Raw genomic sequence first — 21,395 nt, forward strand, 5'->3', positions numbered from 1 at the left:
ACTTGTATCCTCGTCTCTCAGCTCTGCCTTCGGGCCCTTGCTCAGAAAAGCTTCATCTTTTCCCCCCTGAGCTACACTCTCTCCCTCCCACCCCCGCAATGGTTGCATGTCCCTTACCTTCTCCGCTCAGCCCACTCACCCAGCTCTGACCGTCTCGATGCGTGGGTGCCAGTGTGTACCCTCTTCACATGAGATTTGTTGATTTCATAACCATAAATAGATAAAATGTTCTGAATACTTCTCTGTGCAAGTAGGAACGGGGGAGTGATAACATAATGAAAGGCCTTAGGAAGAAGAAGTCAGCCTGCTCAGGTGCCGCCGAAAGCGAGGCAGGCATCGCACAAACCAGCGCTACGTGATACTTTTCACTGCACGGACCAGCGAGCCCTAGACCCAGGACGCGGGAGATACTTGGGAATCTGTTCGAAAACCTTTCCATGGTTTCAAACCCATGAATCCGAAAGAATAATCTAGTAAAAAAAAAAATAGAAAGACATAGAAATCAGGAAACCTGGATTCTAATTCTGGATTTATCTCGTTCTAGCCACATGACCCTGGGCAAGTGACTAACCTTCTCTGAGAAGGTGTATAGAGATTCTTCCCCTGGAGGCTCCAGGAGGCCTGAGAACCCACGGTGCTGTCATTTTTCTCTGACCAGGGCACTTTGTTTTCCTGATGGCACTTTAACCACCAACCATGGGACACCCCCCTTCCCAAAATACAGTCCTGAGGCTGGGGTTGGGGTAGGGATGGAATGGAGTACCCTGACTCTTCACTGCCAACTCCCACTCACATTGCCATGGAAACAGGAGCATCACTCCTGCATGGGGAGGCTACGTCTACACAGGTACAAAGAAGCTAGAAGCTAGTAAGGAGCCTATCCCACAGAGCTTCCCAATCTCCCCACTCTAAAGGAGTATGGGACACTATTGTTCTGTGGCATTTGGAAAAGTAAAGAGGGATGAAATGACGTCTTGGTATGCCCTGGTCCCAGAGAACTTAGGGATGAAAAAGGGAGAGATGTCCAAAAATATTCTCAGTTTGAACTCATCCTCTACTCTAAAAGATAGAAAACTTTTTAAATGAAGAGTCAGTTAGAAAATAATCATAGCTTTCCAAGCCATAGGGTCTCTGTTGCAACTGCTCAAATCTTCTTTCGCTGGGTGAAAACAGCCGTAGATGGTATGGTAACAAAGGGATGTGGCTGTATGCCAATAAAACTTTATTTGTAAAATACTCAGTGAGCCAGATTCTGCACATAGGCCAGAGTTTGTAGACCCCTGCTCTACCTCAAGATCCTGGGATGGGGGCAGGAGCCAGGCTTAAGACCCAGCCTTACCAATGACTTGCTGTGTGACTTTGAGGAAGTCATCGTCTGTTTCTGAGCCTCTGTTTCACCTTCTATCAAATGAGCATAATAATATCAGTCAGATTTGTCCTGAGAATAGGTCTAACGGGTCAGAGCAAATCTGAAGTCTTTTTCATTCCTCTATTCCATCATGTCGTGTAGAGCTAAACCGCTGCCCAGGCCATGTCCTTGACTGCTGAGGGTGGTGGCAGTCCACTGGAAAGCGAAGGTGTTTCTCTCTAGAGTCAGATTCTTGGTTTGGCTTTACAACCTCCAGCCCCAAGTGACCCCGTTTCTGCAGCAAGCCAAGCACAGGAGGAAATGAAGAATCCCTTCTTTTATACCATCCAGTCATTTGGCAAGAGGCTACAGTTTACTTGAGAGAGCGATGTGGCTGCAATGGCTTGTGGCCAGGTCTCTGAGACAAGCTGGGACTAGAGTTAAGAAAGTAAGCTTTAATAGTCCCCTAGATCATTCACCTATGGCCCCAGTTTCCCTGGGATGCCAATCGAGTAGCCACACTTGTGGTCTGGTGGTGACTTGCAGCACCACCAACTGCATTAAGAGATCTTTCTTGAGCCATCTTGTCCACCTGTCTGGTCTGACCATCACTGAGAGCTTGCATTCTTTGTCACATGTGCTCTGAAGACCCATCAAATTATATTCATGTGATAGTCATTCTCTCTCTCTCTTTCTCTCCCCCCCTCTCTCCTTTTCTCCTTCTCATACACATTTGTCCAGAGTAAGACATGACACACTTTGACAGCCCTCTGCCCAGATCCTTGCCCCGAATGTCTAGAAAGGCAGCCCTAACCAGTAGGCTCCATGCTGTTCTAAAGAAGCAGACTCCCTACTCATCCTCTAGCTCCCTCCCAGGAGGTCATCCTCCCCAAAATCTATAGAAAAGATATATCTCCTCTTCTCTTACACATGTTAAAGGGTGATGTCCCTTCATGTCCCCAGTAAAGCTATGCAAGACAGGGGCAAGGGATCTCATGGCCCGTTCTTGCTATAAAAAGCCCTTTTTTGGAAAAAAAATAATAAAGAAATCAGCCAATCCCTCCTCGATGCCATCACCTCTTCTTGGTGATTTTTCGGGGAAGGAGTGGGCGGGTTGCTATGGCAACAGATGCAAGCTCCTCTCAGTAAAGAAGGGACCTTGATATTTTTTTCTCTCATTCTCTCAGCTGTGTGTGTGTGTGTATGTGTGTGTATGTGTGTGTGTGTGTGTGTGTGCCGCGCATGACTGTGCCCACACCAGGAATTTTTTTAGAACTAAAGAAAGTCCTTCTCTTCCCTCAGCTCCCCAAATATGGAGTGATGGAAAACCACTTACTCCTGCAGGCCAAGGAAGATTCAGAATGGTTCAAGAGAAAAGGGAGAGGTCATGTGGGGTTCTCTTTCTCCATCGTTTTACTAGAGATTGCATGCAACAGAGAGAACTATATACATGGTTGAGAGCCAAGGGATGTAAAGAAGGGAAGGTGCTGGGTGGAGAGAGATGAGTTAGGAGTAGATGATGCAAGGGCCCAACGAGTGACATCAGAGAGGAGGACGACAACAGAAGGTGCATGGAGGCCGGGGATGCCTGCAAACACACACGCGCCATCAGTGCCAAGAGGGAAAGGTGCAGGGCGGGCCCAGATGTGGACACAAACACACATATAGACAGGGAGGCACCCGGAAAACTGCAAACACATAAAGACACGCAGGCACAAACATAGAACTGCACACAGCACGGGAAGTCATGGACTTTTTTTTATATATATAAAGACAGGCCCGGATTTAGTCATAGGCAAATGCGTAGATATCCAGGGGGTACAGACACACCACTACAAAGACACATGCAGACAGACACACGGAGACATACAACTGCAGTCATGGTCACACACACACACGCGCGCGCACACACACACACACACACACACACACACCCTCACAGCTGTCTACTTCCCTTCAATTGTCCAAGAATCCCTGAACAGCAGTGCATAGCTGGGAATGCTGCAGGCTCACCCAGTGGGTCTGGCTGGATGGCTCCTGCTACCCCCATTTCTTCTACACGCTCACCCCAAAGCCCCTCTCTCAATTCACTCCCTTGCCCACTTTCCTATATTTTTTGGCTCTGTCTGATACCTCCCCCATATCAGGCTTCCAATTCTTAGCTTCTTCTTCTGCTGCTGCCTGCCGCTTGGTGCCGGGGGGGGGTGGAGAGTGGGGTGACTCAGCCAGGCCAGGATGACTCACACTGCCAGTATTTTTAGCAGCAGCCAGGAGCTCTCTAGTGTGCCAGCCGCCCCCCTCCTCCTGCTTGCTATTTTGAAGCAGTCACTGGTGATATAAATAGCTCCTCTCCCACGGCCTGAAGCTGCTGCCAAGCTATTTTTGGTTCTGCACTGTTAAAAATAGCTCCACGGAGGTGGGAGGCAAGAAGAGTGGGAGCTGGCCTAGGGAGAGGAGACATTGGGGCATACAGAGCTTCTCAACTTGAATCAGAATGGGCAAACTAGGATTAGCCCTTCTCTACCCTCTCTTTTGTCCCTTTCCAGACCCTTCTTCCCTTCCAGAGTGCGTCTCCCTAATTCACCTCTTTCCACCCAGCATCTTCCCTTCTTTCAAACTCTTGGTTCCTTGGTCTATTCTGGAAAAATCCAAGTCCCTTTGAGCCCAGTCCCCTGCCCATGCTTACTTCACTCCCAGAGCTCAGAAATATTGGCCTCTGAAACCCCCCTCCAAAATTCACCCTCAGAAGAGAAGGGGACAGCCAACTGGGGCCTCATTCTGAGGCCTGCGTGGACTCAAGCTGTACTTGGATGTCCCAAACGAATGCCAGTATGACGTCACTGGTGATCATATCAGGACCACGGACAGCGACCAGCGCCCTATTCTTTCACTGCGCAGTATCTGCTCAGCTTGGTGGAGACCAGCTGGACCTAATCAACAGACACTTATCATAGAGAGGGACACTAAGAATGTCTCCTGGCCAGGGCTAAGACTTCATCAGTGAGTGAAGAAAACAGGAACACTGCCCTGGATTTTCATCCAAGAAGGGCCTCCAAAGATCAAGGGCTTATCCAAATAGAAGCTTGAGGGAGGAGCAGGTGGGTCCATCAGGGGTCGGATAGAGATAAAAGTGGAACAGAGATGTACTTCCTGAAGGAGCCATTTCTCTGTTGCCCATATAAAAAATGCTAGAGATCGAAGCAGACACACACACACACACACACACACACACACACACACACACACCCTTTCCCTCCGTCTCAGGATGGTTGATGGGGATGGCCCCAACCTCTGCCAAAATGGCACAAGAGGTCGGGGTTGGGTGCACAGACGCTCTTCTCAGGCATCATTCTCCGTAGCTGTCTCCGCCTCCCAGTCTGCCTCTCTTGCCACTACCCTTTCCCATGAGGAGTGAGGAGTTTCTTAATCTCAAATTTCACTTCTTAGTGTCAAAGTTCATCTCCACCGTTGCTATGCGACTTTCTACAATCAGGCCACTCTCTCTCTCTCCCAATTTTTAATTGGCCTCGTTTCCAGCCCCTCACGTTATTTCATAGAGACCCCTACTCCCCAAAATGAAGCTTCACACAAAATGTCCCTCGGCCTGCTTCCTTCCCTTTTTATGGGGTTCTGGAGGAAGGAAAGCCCTTCAGCCCCTGAAGAGAGCAATTGTCTGTGCTCAAAAGAGCCAGAGAAATAGAGCGAAGGCGACAGAACTGATGATGGAAGGAAGGAGACTCGAGAGAGCAGAAGGGGAAGGTTGGGGGGCGGGTAAAGGGTGCACGAAGCCAAGACAGACCACCAAGCAGGCAATGAGATAAACTAGTTCTGGCCAAGGGAGGGGGGTGTGCAGAGTTGAAGGTAGAGAGACTGGAGAGAAGCCCTAGCGCGGAAGATGGGAAGGAGGCTGCAGGGGGACGTGGAGGACAGCCTGACTCAGTAAAGGGGCCCCTGGGAGGTGCGGGGATCTCGGAGGGTCCAGCACAGCCCCCCTCGCTTCTATGCTGCTTTCCCATCCTCCTCGCCGGAGGCAGAGGGGGGAGCCCTCCGGAGCGGTGCGGAGACAGCCAGGCCCCGCCCGCCGCCAACGCTGCGGCGGCAGCAGCCGGAGGATTCCTATCCAAATATGGAGCTGGGATTCCCCCGGCCCCGCCCCCGCCCCCGGCCCGCGGGGAGACACCGGCTTGCAATCCGCGGGGGGAGAACCGCTCGCTTTGGGGCCTGGCAACGGGGGCGAGTCGGGGGGAGGGTGAGGGATACCTAGGTGCAGATCCAGATCTTTCCATGCCCTGGTACCCTGCCTCGATTTCCCCCGTCAGTGGCTGAGGTTAGTTGACAGGAAAGCTAAGAAGCACTGCAGACTGCATCCCTGGCGTCGGGATTCCTATCCCCGACAGTGGGAAAATAGAACCAAGGCCGAATTCAGCTGGTCATTTTTTTTTCTCAGGATCCCCTTTTCACCCCACGCTAGGAACAGAGACCCCCGCATGTAACCCCCCTCCCCTGCTGAATCGCCAAGGCCCGAGTTTGGAAATGGGGGAGGAGGTCTGTTCTTTGAAAGTGCCCAAGGGAATCCCTAGAGAGATACTGCCCCCATCTGTGACCCATCCCACAGAGACCAAGGAAGGTCCTTCCCCCCCATGTGAGCGTGACATTTGTTTGGCAAATAGCGAGGGGGACATTTGTGGACAACGCTGCCCATTTCCATTTCCTTATCTCCTTAGAAAACCCGAGGTCGGAAACAGCCCTGCCCGGTCCTCTCCTGCCAGAGCCCGAACCCTCGACCTGTCGCTTCCCTCAGCGGAACACACTCGGACGCCTGGGTCCCTGCACCTCCTTTCAGGCCTTCCTAACGCAGCGCCTGCCTCCCAGCCGCTCGGCTCAGCTGCCGCCAGTCCCGGCCCCCTCCGCAGCCTCCGCTCTCCCCCTCCCTCCCGCACCCCTCCCGCTCTCGTTCTACGTCATGAGATGACGTCGGAAGCCAGGGAGGGAGGAGGAGGGCCCCCCTCCCTAGCCAACAGCTCCCGCTGCAGCTTGCTTAGCCCAGCCTCCCGCTTTCCCGCCCCCCCTTTCTCTAGAGCGAGCCCCCCACGCCTGGCAGGAGCTATATAAGGCGGAACGAGGCAGGCGAGGGGGGCAGCGCAGCCGAGCGGAGCCCAGGAGAGGAGAGGAGAGAGCCTGAGTGAGAGACGGGAAGCAAGGAAGAGGAAGCCACCGGCGCGTCCAGGCGGGAACGCAGGCATTCAGAGCGCCCGAGCTGGAGCTCCACAGCCGCTAGCCATGTACCGCTCCACCAAGGGTGCCTCCAAGGCGCGCCGCGACCAGATCAACGCTGAGATCCGGAACCTCAAGGAGCTGCTGCCGTTGGCCGAAGCGGACAAGGTCCGGCTGTCCTATCTGCACATTATGAGTCTTGCCTGCATCTACACTCGCAAGGGCGTCTTCTTCGCTGGAGGTGAGCAAACTGGGGCTGCCGGAGACCCGAGCTGGCGGGCACCGGGGATGGTGGGGCTGAGGGAACCCGCTGGGGCTGCCGCATGTCTAGGCAGCCTGTTGGCGAGCTGGGGAGAGAAGGAACTTGGGAGACTGAGGACTTCCTACTTTTCCTCCTGAGCTCTGTCTAGACTTCACCTTAGTTCTTTCCGGGTGAGGGTTAGAGAGCTTGGATAGTGTCTCTCCCTGGTGCTGGTCTTATAAGAGGAGGGAGCCAGGACAGGACACCAACGCAGAGGCGCTCCGAGAGCGAGCCGGGAGAGGGAAGCCCGGGAAGTTGCAGGGATGGAGCTGTCAAAACCTGGGGGAGCGCAGTCTCTGTTCACGATCCTGAAAGGGCTCTTCTGCCTTTTTGAAGCGCTGTCCATGGTGCAGACAGCACCACCAGATTGTGAGGCGCTGCCCGCGGTGCTGAACGCTAAGGCGGCTTTGGGGGCGCTGTCCCTGGTCCTGAAACCTAGGACCGAGGATGCTCAGGCCAACTTAGAAGTTGGATTCGCTGGCTGGGAAGATCCAGCAACAGGTTCACTGGGCAAGAGCCGCGGGCAGTGGGTCAACAAGTGTGTGCAGAGGCAGGTCCATGACAAATTCCTCTGGATTTTCTAAAATTAACTCCATGCCTTCCTCACTTCTGCTTTGCATCCTAGTCTTACTCCTGACTCATCATGTCTTCTTACCCTGCAGGCACTCCTCTGGCGGGCCCCACAGGGCTTCTCTCAGCTCAAGAGCTTGAAGACATAGTGGCGGCACTACCTGGCTTTCTGCTTGTGTTCACGGCTGAGGGGAAGCTGCTATATCTATCTGAGAGTGTGAGCGAGCATCTGGGCCACTCCATGGTGAGTGCTAAGGGTGCTCTAAGCTTGGGCTGGGGCACAGAGCTTTATACTTCTGAGAATTTGAGGATTAATCAGGAGGGAGGGTTCATACCCTGAAAGATGCTAAGGATTGTCTCTCACTGCCTTCACTAATGGTCATCTTTCCTTCACCTTCCTCCAGGTGGACCTGGTTGCCCAGGGTGACAGTATCTACGACATCATTGACCCAGCTGACCACCTAACTGTGCGCCAGCAACTTACCCTGCCTTCTGCCCTGGATTCTGGTGAGAACTCCTTTCTTCCTTCCTCAATCCAATGCTCTCTTGCTGCCCTCCTCCTCCCCATTGACCACCTCTTTAAGGCCACCCACCCTCTTATCAGTTTTCCTTTTCACTCACCTAGATCGCCTCTTCCGCTGTCGCTTCAACACCTCCAAGTCCCTCAGGCGCCAGAGCGCAGGCAACAAACTGGTGCTTATTCGAGGCCGATTCCATGCTCACCCACCTGGAGCCTACTGGGCAGGAAACCCTGTTTTCACAGCCTTCTGTGCTCCACTGGAGCCAAGACCCCGCCCTGGACCTGGCCCTGGCCTTGTCTCACTCTTCCTGGCCATGTTCCAGAGCCGTCATGCTAAAGACCTGGTCCTACTGGATATCTCTGAGAGGTAAGCCCAGAGTGTTCAGACCTCAGGAGGAAGGAAGGCCAGAGATGAGGGTACCCTAGATTCTGGAGTCAGGGGCAGGGAGGATGGGACCTAAGGGGGCAGAAAACCTGGGAGGGATTGAGATGCCCGGGTGAAGCAGGAAAAACAGAAAGCTGACTTCACCCTTTCCACTTTCCCAGCGTCCTAATCTACCTGGGCTTTGAGCGCAGTGAACTGCTCTGTAAATCATGGTATGGACTGCTGCACCCTGAGGACCTGGGCCACGCTTCTGCTCAACACTACCGCCTGTGTGAGTGTCCAGAGAAGCTGGGAACAAGACAGGGAGCTGGGAAAGGGCATGGGAGACCTGACCAAGAAGGGCTGTGACCATAACTGCTGGGGAAATACCAGAGACCAACAGTTTTGGATGCTATAGGGTGAACATCAAGGCGAGGAGTCAAGGCAAGAATAGAATCCGAACTTGGGGACTCCAAGTGGCGAAGTTAAGATAGGGAGCTGAGTGGTGCAGGTGAGCGTAGTCAGAAGAGAATGTCGTAGATACCCCAACTCAGCGGAGAGGTCAGTGGGGTGATAGTTTAGGTGGTGTTGCTTGATGGGCATTCTAACTCCGCATCTTTTCTTTCCCCTCAGTGACTGAGAGTGGAGATATCCAGGCAGAGATGGTGGTGAGGCTGCAGGCGAAACTCGGAGGCTGGGCATGGATTTATTGCCTGTTATACTCAGAAGGTCCGGAGGGCCCCATTACTGCCAATAACTACCCAATCAGGTGAGCTGCAAGGCAGGGGACTGTGGGGGCAGCTGAGGTGGATACATATCAAGGAACTACTCTGGGAATAGACACCGAACCCTTACCAGCTGTCTCTTTTCTCCCTTCCAGTGACACAGAGGCCTGGAGCCTCCGCCAGCAGCTGAACTCTGAAGACACCCAGGCAGCCTATGTCCTGGGCACCCCGACCATGCTGCCCTCATTCCCTGAGAACGTCCTCTCCCAGGAGCAGTGCTCCAGCGCTCACCCACTCTTCACCCCAGCCTTGGGGGCTCCCAGGAGCACCAATTTCCCCAGTGCTCCTCAGCTGGGTGCTGTCTCAACATCGGAAGAGCTTCCTCGACCTCCCAAAGAGCTGGGCTTCAGTTACCTGACATTCCCATCTGGCCCTGAGCCTTCCCTTCAAGCCGACCTGAGCAAGGACATTGTGTGCACCCCACCTTACACGCCCCACCAGCCGGGAGGCTGTGCCTTCCTCTTCAGTCTTCATGAGCCCTTCCAGACCCGCTTGCCCACTCCGTCTAGCTCTCTTCAAGAACAGCTGACTCCAAGCACCATGACCTTCTCTGAACAATTGACACCCAGCAGTGCAACATTCCCAGATCCACTGACTAGCTCACTACAGAGCCAGCTGACCGAAGCCTCAGCCAGAAGCTATGAAGACCAGTTGACTCCCTGCACCTCCAACTTCCCGGAGCAGCTGCTTCCCAGCACGGCCACCTTCCCAGAGCCTCTGGGCAGCCCTGCCCATGAGCAGCTGACTCCTCCCGGCACAGCGTTCCAGGCACACCTGAACAGCCCCAGTCAAACTTTCCCAGAACAACTGAGCCCCAATCCCACCAAGACTTACTTCGCCCAGGAGGGATGCAGTTTTCTCTATGAGAAGTTGCCCCCAAGTCCTAGCAGCCCTGGTAATGGGGACTGCACACTCCTGGCCCTAGCCCAGCTCCGGGGTCCCCTCTCTGTGGATGTCCCCCTGGTGCCTGAAGGCCTGCTTACGCCTGAGGCCTCTCCAGTCAAGCAGAGTTTCTTCCACTACTCGGAGAAAGAGCAGAATGAGATAGACCGTCTCATCCAGCAGATCAGCCAGTTGGCTCATGGCATGGACAGGCCCTTCTCAGCTGAGGCTGGCACGGGCGGGCTGGAGCCACTTGGGGGGCTGGAGCCCCTGGACTCCAACCTCTCCCTGTCAGGGGCCGGCCCCCCTGTGCTCAGCCTGGACCTGAAACCCTGGAAATGCCAGGAGCTGGATTTCCTGGTGGACCCTGATAACATATTCCTGGAAGAGACGCCTGTGGAAGACATCTTCATGGATCTCTCTACCCCAGACCCCAATGGGGAATGGAGTTTGGAGGATCCCGAGGCAGCAGTCCCAGGAGGGGCCCCATCGCCTTGCAACAACCTGTCCCCAGAAGACCACAGCTTCCTGGAGGACCTGGCCACATATGAAACCGCCTTTGAGACAGGTGTCTCAGCATTCCCCTACGATGGGTTTACTGATGAGTTGCATCAACTCCAGAGCCAAGTTCAAGACAGCTTCCATGAAGGTGAGTCCCACAAAAATGTTTAAGAACTCAAGCTTCCGTCCTGCCAGTGAGACGCTAGGTGGCATTAAATGAGTATTTCCCCTCTCGGTACCTCAGTTTTATTAATGAGATAACATCATCTGCTCCCCAAGATAGCAGTGAGGATAAGAACTCATAAAAAAAAAAACTTAATATGGATGTTCCAGACAAGTAGACCTAGAGGAAAGGAGTTAGGGGTATGGGATGGGATAAAATGCGAGAGAATCCTTGGCTAATGATTTGTGCTTCCTAACTCTATGAAGGACCTAGATCAGCCATCACCACCCCATTTTACAGATGAAGACAGTCAGGGTCCCAGAGTTAAAGAAACTTGCTTAAGGTCATGCAACAAATCGATAGGAGAAGGATTAGAGTGCCATCTCAGTATTCTTGCCCCTTAAAGAGGATACAGAGTGAGAGTTCATAGGAGTTTGAGGAAGTAAGGCAGGGGGACTCACCCCTGGCCCCATCGAGGCTCCCTGCTACGGCACCAGCCTTTCCAAAACTATAACCATAGTTTCACTCCATCCATCCAAATTGCTCCTTTTCCTGCAGAGCCTTAGTCATCGGGCCACCATATTCGAAGCCCATACTAGGTGCCAGCAGTGTGCCACATCCTCAGCCTATCTTTCTTAAAGGACCTACTGACCGTCTTTTTTTCTCTCTTTCTCTCTCTCTGCAGATGGAAGTGGAGGGGAACCAACGTTTTGAATAAGTCTGTGACTTAACGTCGTCAAGTATGGCATATTGTCATCAAGACGTGGAGCTGCTCTCCACCCCCCCGGACTGCTGGGGGGATTCTAGGGGCCGGAGGGGAATATATCTGATTCCCCAGGCCCTGCAGGACTGGGGCGGGGGAGGTGGGAGGGAAAGGGAGGGGAGCTTCTTTTTAAAATTTAGAGACTTCCAGCGATCCCAGTTTCCATTTCAATCTGTATTCACTCGTAGTGAGTTTCCTTGAACGGGATTTCAAGCGGAGAATGGGGGAGTCTCACTTCCCTCCCGCGCTGCCCCATGGGCCTGGGCCAGTTCTCCACTCCTGGGGGCCAAGCCACCCCTGGGCCTTGGTGGGGGAAAGGCAGCGCCCACCGGGGCCAGCCTGTGCCCTGAGGGGCTCTTGACACCCACGTAGAATTCTCTACACACCAGTAACGGGATTTCAATTCCGATGGACTCTGCCGCCCTGGCGGCCCTTCTTGTGACTTTTGCGCCCCGCGCCTGGGGTGAGGGGCGCGAAGAGATGCTACGTTCCTTTCCGATGGAGAAAGGCAGACCTGCCGCTGTCACACGTGTGCTTGCACGAGTGCGTGTACCTGGTGCGGGACTCACCCGGCTGCCAGACTGCCTGGGCCTGTCCAGGTGGCCACCTCGTGGTGCTGCGGTGACTTTGTAGCCAACTTTATAATAAAGTCCAGTTTGCCTTTTTGGTACCCCTGGTGTCATGCCCTGCTGTAAAAAGGGAAGTGTGGGGACCTGAGAAGGTCGGGAGGCCCAGACAGGGCTCCAGGGGTCCAGGGGTCGAGAGGTAAAGTCTGGGCCTGCTTACGGCCCTGCCATTTCTTCATTCACTCATTCATTTGTTCACTCAACAGCTGGGCATGCAATGTGTGGTCTACCCTGTGCTGGAAGCTGGAGAGTTTGGGGCTGAAACAGATGCTACACTTTGCATCTGATACCAGGGGGTACTGGAGTCTCCTCTCTGCTCCAGGCTTGCCGTGCTTACAGTGTGGGAGGGAGAAGAAGGGCCTGGGGATGGGCAGTGAGCGATTCAGCTTGGCGTTTTCCTGGACATGGGTTTGAAATTTTGGGACACGCATTTCTTTCTTCAGCCTAGTCCTGCGGAGAAACGTCTTCCCTCTGGTGCCCTTGGAAATGATGACTCGTGATCCTTGCATGGGGCTTTCAAAAGCCCACAAATGCTTTTGCATCCCTATGCACTGCAATAAAGCCTCTGAACAGGCGTATTAGCATCATTTTACTGATGAAAAAATTGAAGATCACAGGTCAAAAAGTGATTTCCCCCCACAGCTGGTGAGAGACATAAGGGGGCAACGTACCCACATTACCTGCATCCACACCCTGGGCTGTCACCTCTCCACCCAAAGCCATTTCAATTTGTCCCATTTCGGATTACCCAAAAAGTACAGGCGCCTCTTTCCCTCTAGGTCTGCAAGCTAGAGCAGGCCCCACACTTCTGAGCAGACTACAACAATGAAGAGAAAAAGTTTCCAGGAATACTGTTTTCCTCCAAGCTTGAGAGCTTAACAGCCACAAGGCATGGCGAGGTGGGAGGGATGGAAATTAGGAGACAGAAAGACCCAGATTCAGATCCCACCTCCATCGACTATTTGCTGAGTGGGACCTGAGCCTCAGTTTCTTCATGGATAAATTATGGCTTAGAAAAAAAATGGCACTTACCTCCCGAAGATGCTGCTAAAACTTGATGGGGTCTTTATAAGCAGAGGAGCACAGAACAGACAAGTTATTAAAGCACATTGGAAGGCAATGGTGACTGCAAGGCTTAGAGGGAACCAGGCCCCGATCTTCTCTCAGTGAAACGTGGGGGCTGGATTCCAAGGCCTGAGAGCACAACACTGAGAGTCCCCCTAAACCTTCTCTCATTCCCGCTGTGGGGCTGTGCCCTCCAGAGGGTCTCATGGGAAGGAAGGCATTCCAGAGACCTGTCGCCCCTTTCCACTTGGATGAATTTTGGGTGAAACAGGGAGGGGAAGTGTTCCCCTCTGCCTTCCTGTGTATCTATTCTCCAACTTGAACATGAGAAGTGGACTGTAAGCCCCCGAAGGACCCTGTATTAGCTCTGTTCCCTTGCTTGCACCTAGCATAGGGCCAGGCAGGTGGCAGGCACACTGGATATATTTTATTGAGAGGACCATTTCTGAAGATCAGCCCAAAGAGTTGAGTAGAAAGTTACCAATTTCTACCCCCTAAATTTGTTTCTATGTTCCCCACAGGGCAAAGGGATGTAACTCTCAGCTTTGAATCTTAAGTGACTATATGTTCAGGACACACATGGGATCTAAAAACTCCCCTGGTGGTTTTCAAAAACAAGGGAAGTCTGAGAAGCTGTAACAGACCAGAGGAGCCTAAAGAAACAGGACGACAAAATGTAAATGTGGTATTTTGGATGGGGTTCTGGACCAGAAAAAGGGCATGGGTTTAAAAATAAGGAAATCTGAGTAATGTATGTACTTTAGTTAATAATAACGCATCAATATTGGCTCATTAATTGTGACGAACCATATAAGTGTAAGACGTTAACAATAGGGGAAATAGTAGGTCCGAGGATATGGCAACTCTCTGTGTATTTTCACAACATTTCTATAAATCTAAATCTATTCTGAAATCAAAAAAATTTTTGAAAAGTAAAACTAAATAAAAAAAAATAAAAAAAAAGGATATGAGAAAAAAGAAACACCTCACTGGTGATTAGTGGTGGTGGGTAATAGGAGGGTGTGTGGGTTTTGATGAGAAGGCACCCCTACACTCAGAATCAGACCACCCCCCTTCACCGTCCCCCCCACCTCCCGCAACCCTGCAGGCAAGTTCCTTGCAGAGAAAAAATTAGAAGAGTGAATGGTTCCACCTGCTGGACATAGAAGTATCTGCTCCTGATCCTTTCCTGGCAAGGTCCCTGTGGCTCAAAGCTTCATAGCTTAGAACAGATGGACAAACTGAGGCCAGGAGGGAGGAAAGGGCTTGCCCAATGGCATTCTCAGAGTCGCTGCAGAAGCCAGATCCCTTCCCAGATTCTGGCTTCTGCCCTGGGAAGAAAAATGTAGGAGAAAGAGCTCAAGTTTCGGGGTCATAGGACTGAACTCAAGTGTTAGGTCTACAGCTATTTTTTTATGCAATAAATATTTACAGTAACTACGTGGGCCAGGAACTGTGCTGGGTGCTGGGGATGCAGCAGCGAATAAGAGAGACGAAGCCCCTGGGCTCACAGAGCCTCCATTCCAGTTGTGGGAGACATAACAAAAAGTAAGTAGTCTGGAACGGGCGTGTGGTATGTACGAGGGTAAGAACCAGGAGCTGCGGTGGAGAATCACAGCTCTAGTTTAGAGTGTTATCATTTAGATGGGGGGTGTCAGAAAGTCCTTTCTAAGGAGGTATCATTGAGCTAAGACCTCAAAGATGAGAAACAGGAAGAAGAATGCTCCAGGCCAAAGAAAAGCAAGAGCAGGGGTATTTAAACAGGAAGAGACTTGACCTGCTTAAGGAATAGCGAGGAAATCAGTGTGGCTGGGTCAAGGCCAGCAAGAGGAAGAGTTGTTGGACAAGAGGAAAAATGCGACTGAGAGCCTTTTGACTGTGGTAAGAAAGACTTTATTTCGTGTGCAACAGGAATCTGTTGAGATTGAACCGGGGATGATGTGATATGATTTACATGTTCCAGCCATTCCTCTGACAGTGCTGTGAAGAATGGGTTAGAAAACAGAGGAAGTCCTCTGCGGTGATCCAGGCAAAAGGAGATGAGAGCTTTCACCAGGCGCAAGTCGGGGTAAGTGACTGGAGTTGGGATAATTTGGCGACCGAACTAACACTATTTGTCGATGGGTTTAACTTGGGGATGAAGAAAAGAGAGGAGTCTTGCGCCTCCGACGTCAGTAACTGGGTGAAGAGTTGCCGTTTATTGAGATTGAGATACGATGACTATCGGGAAATTTGTAGTGTTTTCTGGTGCCTGGTGGGACGAATTTGAAACCTCTCTGAATGAGGGCAATTCACCTTAGGCCTCAAAACACATCCATAATTTTTGTCACAGGCATTAAGCAGGACGGTCCAATATAACCAGACATACAGGAAGCAAGACAATCAATATGCACAAGAACTGGTAGCCCCAGACTCGCACAGACTTTATACACTAGAATAATCAGTCGCTGATTTTAAAACGATTATATTTTTCAAGTTTAAAGAAATAAATTATAAAGTCAAGACCATTTACAGGGAACATGAAACAGTAACAGCGATAAAGCAGACTTGAAAAAAAGCAACAGGACCTCTAGAAGTGAAAAAAGGTGACAATTAAAATGTAAAACTCAATTGGAAATGGAAAATCGGGAGAGTCAGCAGTCTTAGAACCTTATCAAGCAACGTGCTGAGTGACCCATTTGTACATTGTCTCAAAACCAACTGCTTGTGGTCTGGGTAGTGTACTGAATCATAGGCTACTATAATCTATACTAGGTCAAGTTCAGTGAAAGTATACAATCCAAAATATTTCGGTTATGTGAGTACATTGAAGGAAAGAAAATCGCACTATTGATATAATAAAAACATGTCACTAAAGATCAGCATTCAAAGAAAAAAATTGTTGACATATACTATAATTGTGTCACGCAGTGGCAGCTACCTAAGTGTGAGAGTTTATTATACAATATTCCATCGTGATAACTAGAGTAACATCAATAAATTATAAAATCCATATTGCTAAGGACATCACAGGCCTGTAGAAATGACTAGATGAACTAAATTTCCAGAGAGCAAAGAGCTCTTCATGGGTGAGCTGATGATCACGTCATCTTCTTCGCTGGGGGCCTTTTCCTATTCTGGGTGCAGGCTGATTGGGTTTACTCCAGGCAGAGGGAATCCACTGGTAGTGAGCTTTTGAGTGGTCATAAGGATCTGGTATAATGTACCAGAAACTAGATGAGTCCCCGAATACATGGCTTGTTCTCCCTCGTGGAATAGTTACTGAACTCTGGAATGGTGGGGGAGACCGAGAAGCTGAGATGAAAGCCAAAGGGCAAAATAGAATCTTCCATAGTCTTCTGGTGCTGAAGGGAAGACGGGGGCTTCTGCTCGCTGCAGCAGGGGGAAAAAGCACTGCAGAGTCTCACACTGTCTAGCGAATAATTCTGCTCACATTTCACTGGCCAAAGCAAGTCACGTAGCATCACTTAATTTCAAAAAGCAGGGAAGTGCATCGCTCGAGGGAAGGAGAGCAGAAATACCGACAACATCGCTCAGCGTGCACCGCAATCCCACTGTGCTCGAGCTGTTGACTCTTGTGGGGGACAGACCCTAAGGTGGCCACAGGATCCCTGCCTCCTGGCAGTCACTCCCTTGTATAATTCCTTCTCCTGAAGTGTGGATGGGACCCGTCTGTGATTTGCTTCTAGCCAGCAGAATCTGGCAAAGATAACAGGATGTACACGATGGTGGGGCTATGACTTTGTGTGAGACTCACACTCTTGCGAGGAGACACTGTCTCTCTCTGGCTCCGAGGACGTGAGCAGCCACAGCGAGAAGACCCAATAGTGAGGAGCTGAGACCAGCCTCAGGCTGACAATCGAGGTCCTGGGTCTAACTGCCCAGAACTACATTGTCAACAAGCACATGTGTTTGGAAGTGGATCCTGCCCAGATGAGCCTCAGGCGAGATGGCTAGCCCAGCTGACGCCTTCGCTGCAGCATCGTGAGACCCGGAAACAGAAAACCCGGCTAAGCTGTGCCGACTCCTGACCCACAGAAATGGTGACATAAAACATTGTGTGATAATGCTAAATGTGTGGTAATACTGTTACACAGCACAAGATTACTAGAGCTCTGGCTAAAACCCCATGCTACACTCAGCTGAGTCCTAGTCATCATTCAGGTGTTTCCTTAAACCTGTTCGGATCTGTTTAAAATCAGTTCCCCTGGGAACTCCTCAGTGAATCCTGAAGCTTGGTTCCGCCCCTCTCATACCCTCCCAGCCCATGGCGCTTCTTTGTCCCGATAATTGTAACTGGTTTTTGTGTAATTATTGTTAAATGGCTGGAACTGTGTCTATGACATTTGTTCTTGTGTTCTCTTTCATAGGAACTGAGCCTAGTGCCTGCTATACATGCAACCCAAAAACTGTTTTGCAAATGCTGTTCATCACAAGATTGTGTGTGTGTGTGTGTGTGTGTGTGTGTGTGTGTGTGTACGCGTGTGTGTGCGCAAACAACAGCTGAGGACTTGGTTACGAATTTAGAACCTGGGCAAGTTGCTCTGCTCGGCTGACCCTCGGATCACATGTCTGAGAAGCAGCATGAACAGTCCTACTTCCTAGGGCAGCTAATATCTGTCATGGCGGCTACTGTCAGTACTGGTCCCTTTCCACTGAGGGCCCAAGACAGAAGTCGAGACTTGGTGACAAACGATATTTATTTAGGCTTGATCCCTTGATACAGCCATACATGTAAAAATATATAATCTAAAGTCAGGGAAATAATAATCAGGTTGGTGTCGCCTACTCTCCTCCCCTTTGGCACAGGCTTCCCACCAGCCCCCTTCCCAGATGCTGCCTTCAAAGTCCTGGAGTGGCAGGACAGGAGTCACTTCTTGGCAGCTTCTGCCTTAGCTGCCAAATCTGCCTCTTTCTGAGCAGCTAAGAATATGGCTCGCTCCTTCTGGAAAGCTGCCAGCTCTTCTGAACTGAGGCTGAAGGTGCAGAAAGAGAGATGGTAAGTGAGTGGCCGGTCATCAGTGGGGAGGTTTCAAGCGCCTCCCCGTCTCAGAACCCTTTCTCCCCTCCTGGACTTCCCAGCCTCCGTAACTTTGCTCATCTGTTGCCCACTACCCCCACCGCCTCTGCCTTTATTCCCTTCTTAAAGCCCTACTGGTCCTCTCAGGCCTCAGCTATAGCCCAGTCCAGATTCATTGGCCCTTCCTCTGTGCCCTAAAACATGTCATACAATGAAGTCATCAGGCTGTGCATGTGTGACCCCCCCAAGAAGGGATCAGATTTATCTCGGTCCTCCCAGGAGACAATGGACGGTCAGCACGGACACGGGTATGACACCAGCCGCAGGAGGCCACGAAAAGACTTGAGTGTTGCCCCTGCTACTATCTGGGCCAGAGCGCTCTACCCAACATCTCACCTCAAAGAAACAATTCCTGAGGTCATCTGAAGCCCCACGAGGGGGGCCCCTGTTGGCCTCGGGATCCAGTCTGAACCTGAGACAGCTGGAAAGGGCCTTTTGGGAAACTGGTCCCTGTTTGCCTTGCCTCTCTCATACTGTTTCCCACGCTGCCACTATCACTAAGTACCAGGTCACAGTGAACTTCTTTGCTTCACTCTCTCACCTTCTGTTCTTCACCAGAATCTTCCCACTTCTTGCAACACTTGCACACAGTCCTTGACTTCCTTTTCCAGTTCTCTGCTTGGATGTCACCTCCCTTACAAAGTCCTGATCGACCCACCAGGCAAAATCAGTTCTACACTCTGTTCTCAAGACACCTGTAGTTCCTGTCATCAACAATGCCTGCCTGGCAGTCGAATGTTCAATTTACGGATCTGCCCCCACCTCTGGGCTGTGAGCTCCACGGAAGGGCCAAGCATGGAGATCTCATTCCTAGCTTTATCTAATACCCAAAACAACGTCTAAAAACCTAACAGGACTTAATAAGTGTATTCCCAATGGATGAATGGTGCTCCCCACTCCCAAGATTCTAAGATCCTTTGACTCAGAAGTTGACTCTCCACTAAAAAGCCCTCTCAGTTTTGTCCCAGAGTCGAAAACTCTCCAGGCCCTCCCCTTACATTGCGCCTCCCAGAACACTCACTCCTTCACCACACGAATGCCCAGGGAACGGGCAGAGCCAATTATGGAGCGGACAACAGAGGACAGGGGCACATCCTGCAGGGCAAAGGCATCGTCCTGAGCTTTAACGCGAGCGATCTCATAAATGTGCTTCAAAGTCACCAGGCCTGCCACCTCTTTCCCTGAAAAGAAGAAACAAGTAGCCCTTCAGGTGTCACTGCTGCCTTCCAGAGTCCCCAGAATCCCAGGTGCCCATCCTGACCCTTACCTGTCTGCCGGGCCCCCTTCTCAATCCCAGCAGCTGCCTTCAGGAAGTAGGAAACAGTGGGTTGTCCGATCTTGATTTCGAATGTCCTGTCAGGCTTAATGGAAAAAAGAAATATGAGACTAACTCTTCCTGCCTCTCCCAACCCCTGCTACTTCAACCCAGGGACACTTCCAACCTCCTATCCCCTCTTCCCTTGACTCGCCTTCCGATGACGTCCTTCCAATAGACCACAAAACCACAAGAAAAATAAATTTGCAGCAAACAGCCCTGTCATCTCTGTTCCAAGCCCAATTCTGCTCAGGAAGCCCCGGTGAAGCGGAGGGGCAAAAGGAAGAACTGCAACATGGGAGGGGGGGCTCGGAAAAGATGTGGCCTAGTCCCCACCGTGTGAATGAGGAAGGTGAGGCCTAATCATAGGAAGAGTCTTGCCCGAAGTTAAGAGCAGGGTAGCGACCCCAGACGACCAACTGCAAGACTTGGTGGGGTGGGGGGAAGCAGGGTGGGCAGGCAGTGGAAAAACAAACTGCGGATCAGAGTCCCGACTCTGTACCTTCACGAAGATCTTGGTAGGCAAAGGAATGCCTTCTTTGATGTCCTTTGTCTTCTCGTTGAACTCCTTACAGAACTGGTTGATGGAAACACCTCGCTGTGAGGGAAGCAAAAGGCTTAGTGCAGGGGGGAAGGGACGGCTTCCCACCACCCAGGAGGCTCCGTCCGTTCCCTCCTGCGTTTCCACTTCTCCATGTTCCCACCCTCTTTTCCCTACCCAGAGTCAACTACCGCTTTATGTGCCAGTTGATTTACATGCATCATCCCTTTCTGTCCTCACAACGGTTCGTTGAAGGACTCAGGCAGCCGAGCTTCCAAGAGGCTATGCAACTAACGCAAGGACATTAAGCATGTGGGTAGCTGAGCCGCACCCTCCACCCTCGTACTAGCTCCCACCCTCCCGCGCCTCCCACACTGGGCTCCGGCCGCGGCTGTACCTGACCCAGGATGGGGCCTAGTGGGGGCCCGGACATGGCCTGGCCCGCCCGCACGATGGTTCGGATCACGCCACCGGCTTCGGGCTTCCTGACGGCCCGAGTGGCCCGGCTGATCTTCGACATGACGCCGGACTCACGGACTCAGTTCACCCCAGGGCAACTGCAAGAGACATGACTCCGGGCGCCGCCATCTTGGGTCAGAGGTCAAGGGTCCTTATCTTAGATTAGGGAAGGTGAAACCAACAAAGAGCACCGTTGTTTTAGTCCTTTCGCTCTTCAACTCGTAAGACAAGGAGGATGATAAAAGAGATTAAAAACTTTTACCTTTCCATGTGAAGATAGAGGAAGAGCCCAAATGGCTCGGGTACACACATTCCTTCTGGAGAGCACACAGGCACTGCTTCGGACAGCTAAGCTGAAGGAGGAGGGCCTTAATGCCCGCACAGCATTGTTGGTATAGTAGTTTCGACCGCTTATGCAAATCATGCGGATTGCTGTGCGCGAGGGCGCCATCTGCTGGTCATGGTGATTATCCTTGCGTTTGAAACAAACCTAGAGCTGGTTCTTAGGTGTGGGAATCGCTTTACACTCTGACCTTGTTTCCTCACCTGCTGTTGAAAAGAGAGATGGTTAAGAGTACAGACGCTGTAAGCAAACTGCCCGGTTGCTCCTCTTGCTGTCTGTGAACTTGATCAAGTTAATTTATGCTTAGTGTCCGCCCCTATACAGTAGGGATTACAATATGTACCACCTACTCCTAGGGATTGTTGTGAGGGTTGAGTTAGGAAAGTGCTTTAGAACGATACCTGGCGCCTAGTCAGGTGTGAACTGTACAATGAAGACAAGATCTTCACTGAGCGATTGTGAGGCTTAACAGGCCTAGAACATGTTCGCACACATCATCTGTGTCTGTAAAATAAGGCAACATATCATTATCGGACATTATTTAACTTTTTTTGA

At 51.4% G+C, this 21,395-nt stretch overlaps 2 protein-coding genes across 3 annotated transcripts; one reads left to right on the top strand and one right to left on the bottom strand.

The window, feature by feature from the left end:
* Positions 1 to 6,404: 6,404 nt before the first annotated feature.
* NPAS4 (neuronal PAS domain protein 4) lies at positions 6,405 to 12,081 on the top strand. Of its 2 annotated transcripts, XM_016119512.2 has the most exons (8): positions 6,405 to 6,803; positions 7,526 to 7,677; positions 7,838 to 7,940; positions 8,059 to 8,320; positions 8,500 to 8,609; positions 8,951 to 9,086; positions 9,198 to 10,633; positions 11,334 to 12,081. In XM_016119512.2, exons 1-8 carry the CDS (start codon positions 6,629 to 6,631, stop codon positions 11,360 to 11,362), a joined length of 2,403 nt encoding a protein of 800 aa, XP_015974998.2. In that variant the 5' UTR covers positions 6,405 to 6,628; the 3' UTR covers positions 11,363 to 12,081. The 2 variants fall into 2 exon arrangements, with proteins under 2 accessions (XP_015974998.2, XP_015974999.2); XM_016119513.2 differs by lacking the exons at positions 6,405 to 6,803; positions 7,526 to 7,677; positions 7,838 to 7,940; positions 8,500 to 8,609 and having other exon boundaries at positions 8,149 to 8,320; positions 11,334 to 11,496.
* A 5,705-nt stretch (positions 12,082 to 17,786) lies between these two features.
* Positions 17,787 to 20,645, bottom strand: MRPL11 (mitochondrial ribosomal protein L11). The gene is made up of 5 exons (XM_016119330.2): positions 20,436 to 20,645; positions 20,000 to 20,095; positions 19,450 to 19,543; positions 19,204 to 19,363; positions 17,787 to 18,078 (listed from the first exon to the last, which is right to left on the bottom strand). Exons 1-5 carry the CDS (start codon positions 20,556 to 20,558, stop codon positions 17,973 to 17,975), a joined length of 579 nt encoding a protein of 192 aa, XP_015974816.1. The 5' UTR covers positions 20,559 to 20,645; the 3' UTR covers positions 17,787 to 17,972.
* Positions 20,646 to 21,395: the final 750 nt, after the last annotated feature.

The sequence above is a fragment of the Rousettus aegyptiacus genome, unplaced genomic scaffold, assembly GCF_014176215.1.
Source record: "Rousettus aegyptiacus isolate mRouAeg1 unplaced genomic scaffold, mRouAeg1.p scaffold_m13_p_5, whole genome shotgun sequence".
NCBI lineage: Eukaryota > Metazoa > Chordata > Mammalia > Chiroptera > Pteropodidae > Rousettus > Rousettus aegyptiacus.

What these genes read in the sequence shown, in the direction of transcription:
- NPAS4 (XM_016119512.2), top strand. Translation starts at nt 6,629, where the DNA reads ATGTACCGCTCCACCAAGGGTGCCTCCAAGGCGCGCCGCGACCAGATC. An exon ending in GCCTTCTGCCCTGGATTCTG is followed by an intron (nt 7,941 to 8,058) that starts GTGAGAACTCCT and finishes TCACTCACCTAG; the next exon opens with ATCGCCTCTTCCGCTGTCGC. An exon ending in TGCTCAACACTACCGCCTGT is followed by an intron (nt 8,610 to 8,950) that starts GTGAGTGTCCAG and finishes CTTTCCCCTCAG; the next exon opens with TGACTGAGAGTGGAGATATC.
- MRPL11 (XM_016119330.2), bottom strand. Translation starts at nt 20,558, where the DNA reads ATGTCGAAGATCAGCCGGGCCACTCGGGCCGTCAGGAAGCCCGAAGCC. An exon ending in CTACCAAGATCTTCGTGAAG is followed by an intron (nt 19,544 to 19,999) that starts GTACAGAGTCGG and finishes TTTTCCATTAAG; the next exon opens with CCTGACAGGACATTCGAAAT. An exon ending in GAAGGGGGCCCGGCAGACAG is followed by an intron (nt 19,364 to 19,449) that starts GTAAGGGTCAGG and finishes TCTTCTTTTCAG; the next exon opens with GGAAAGAGGTGGCAGGCCTG.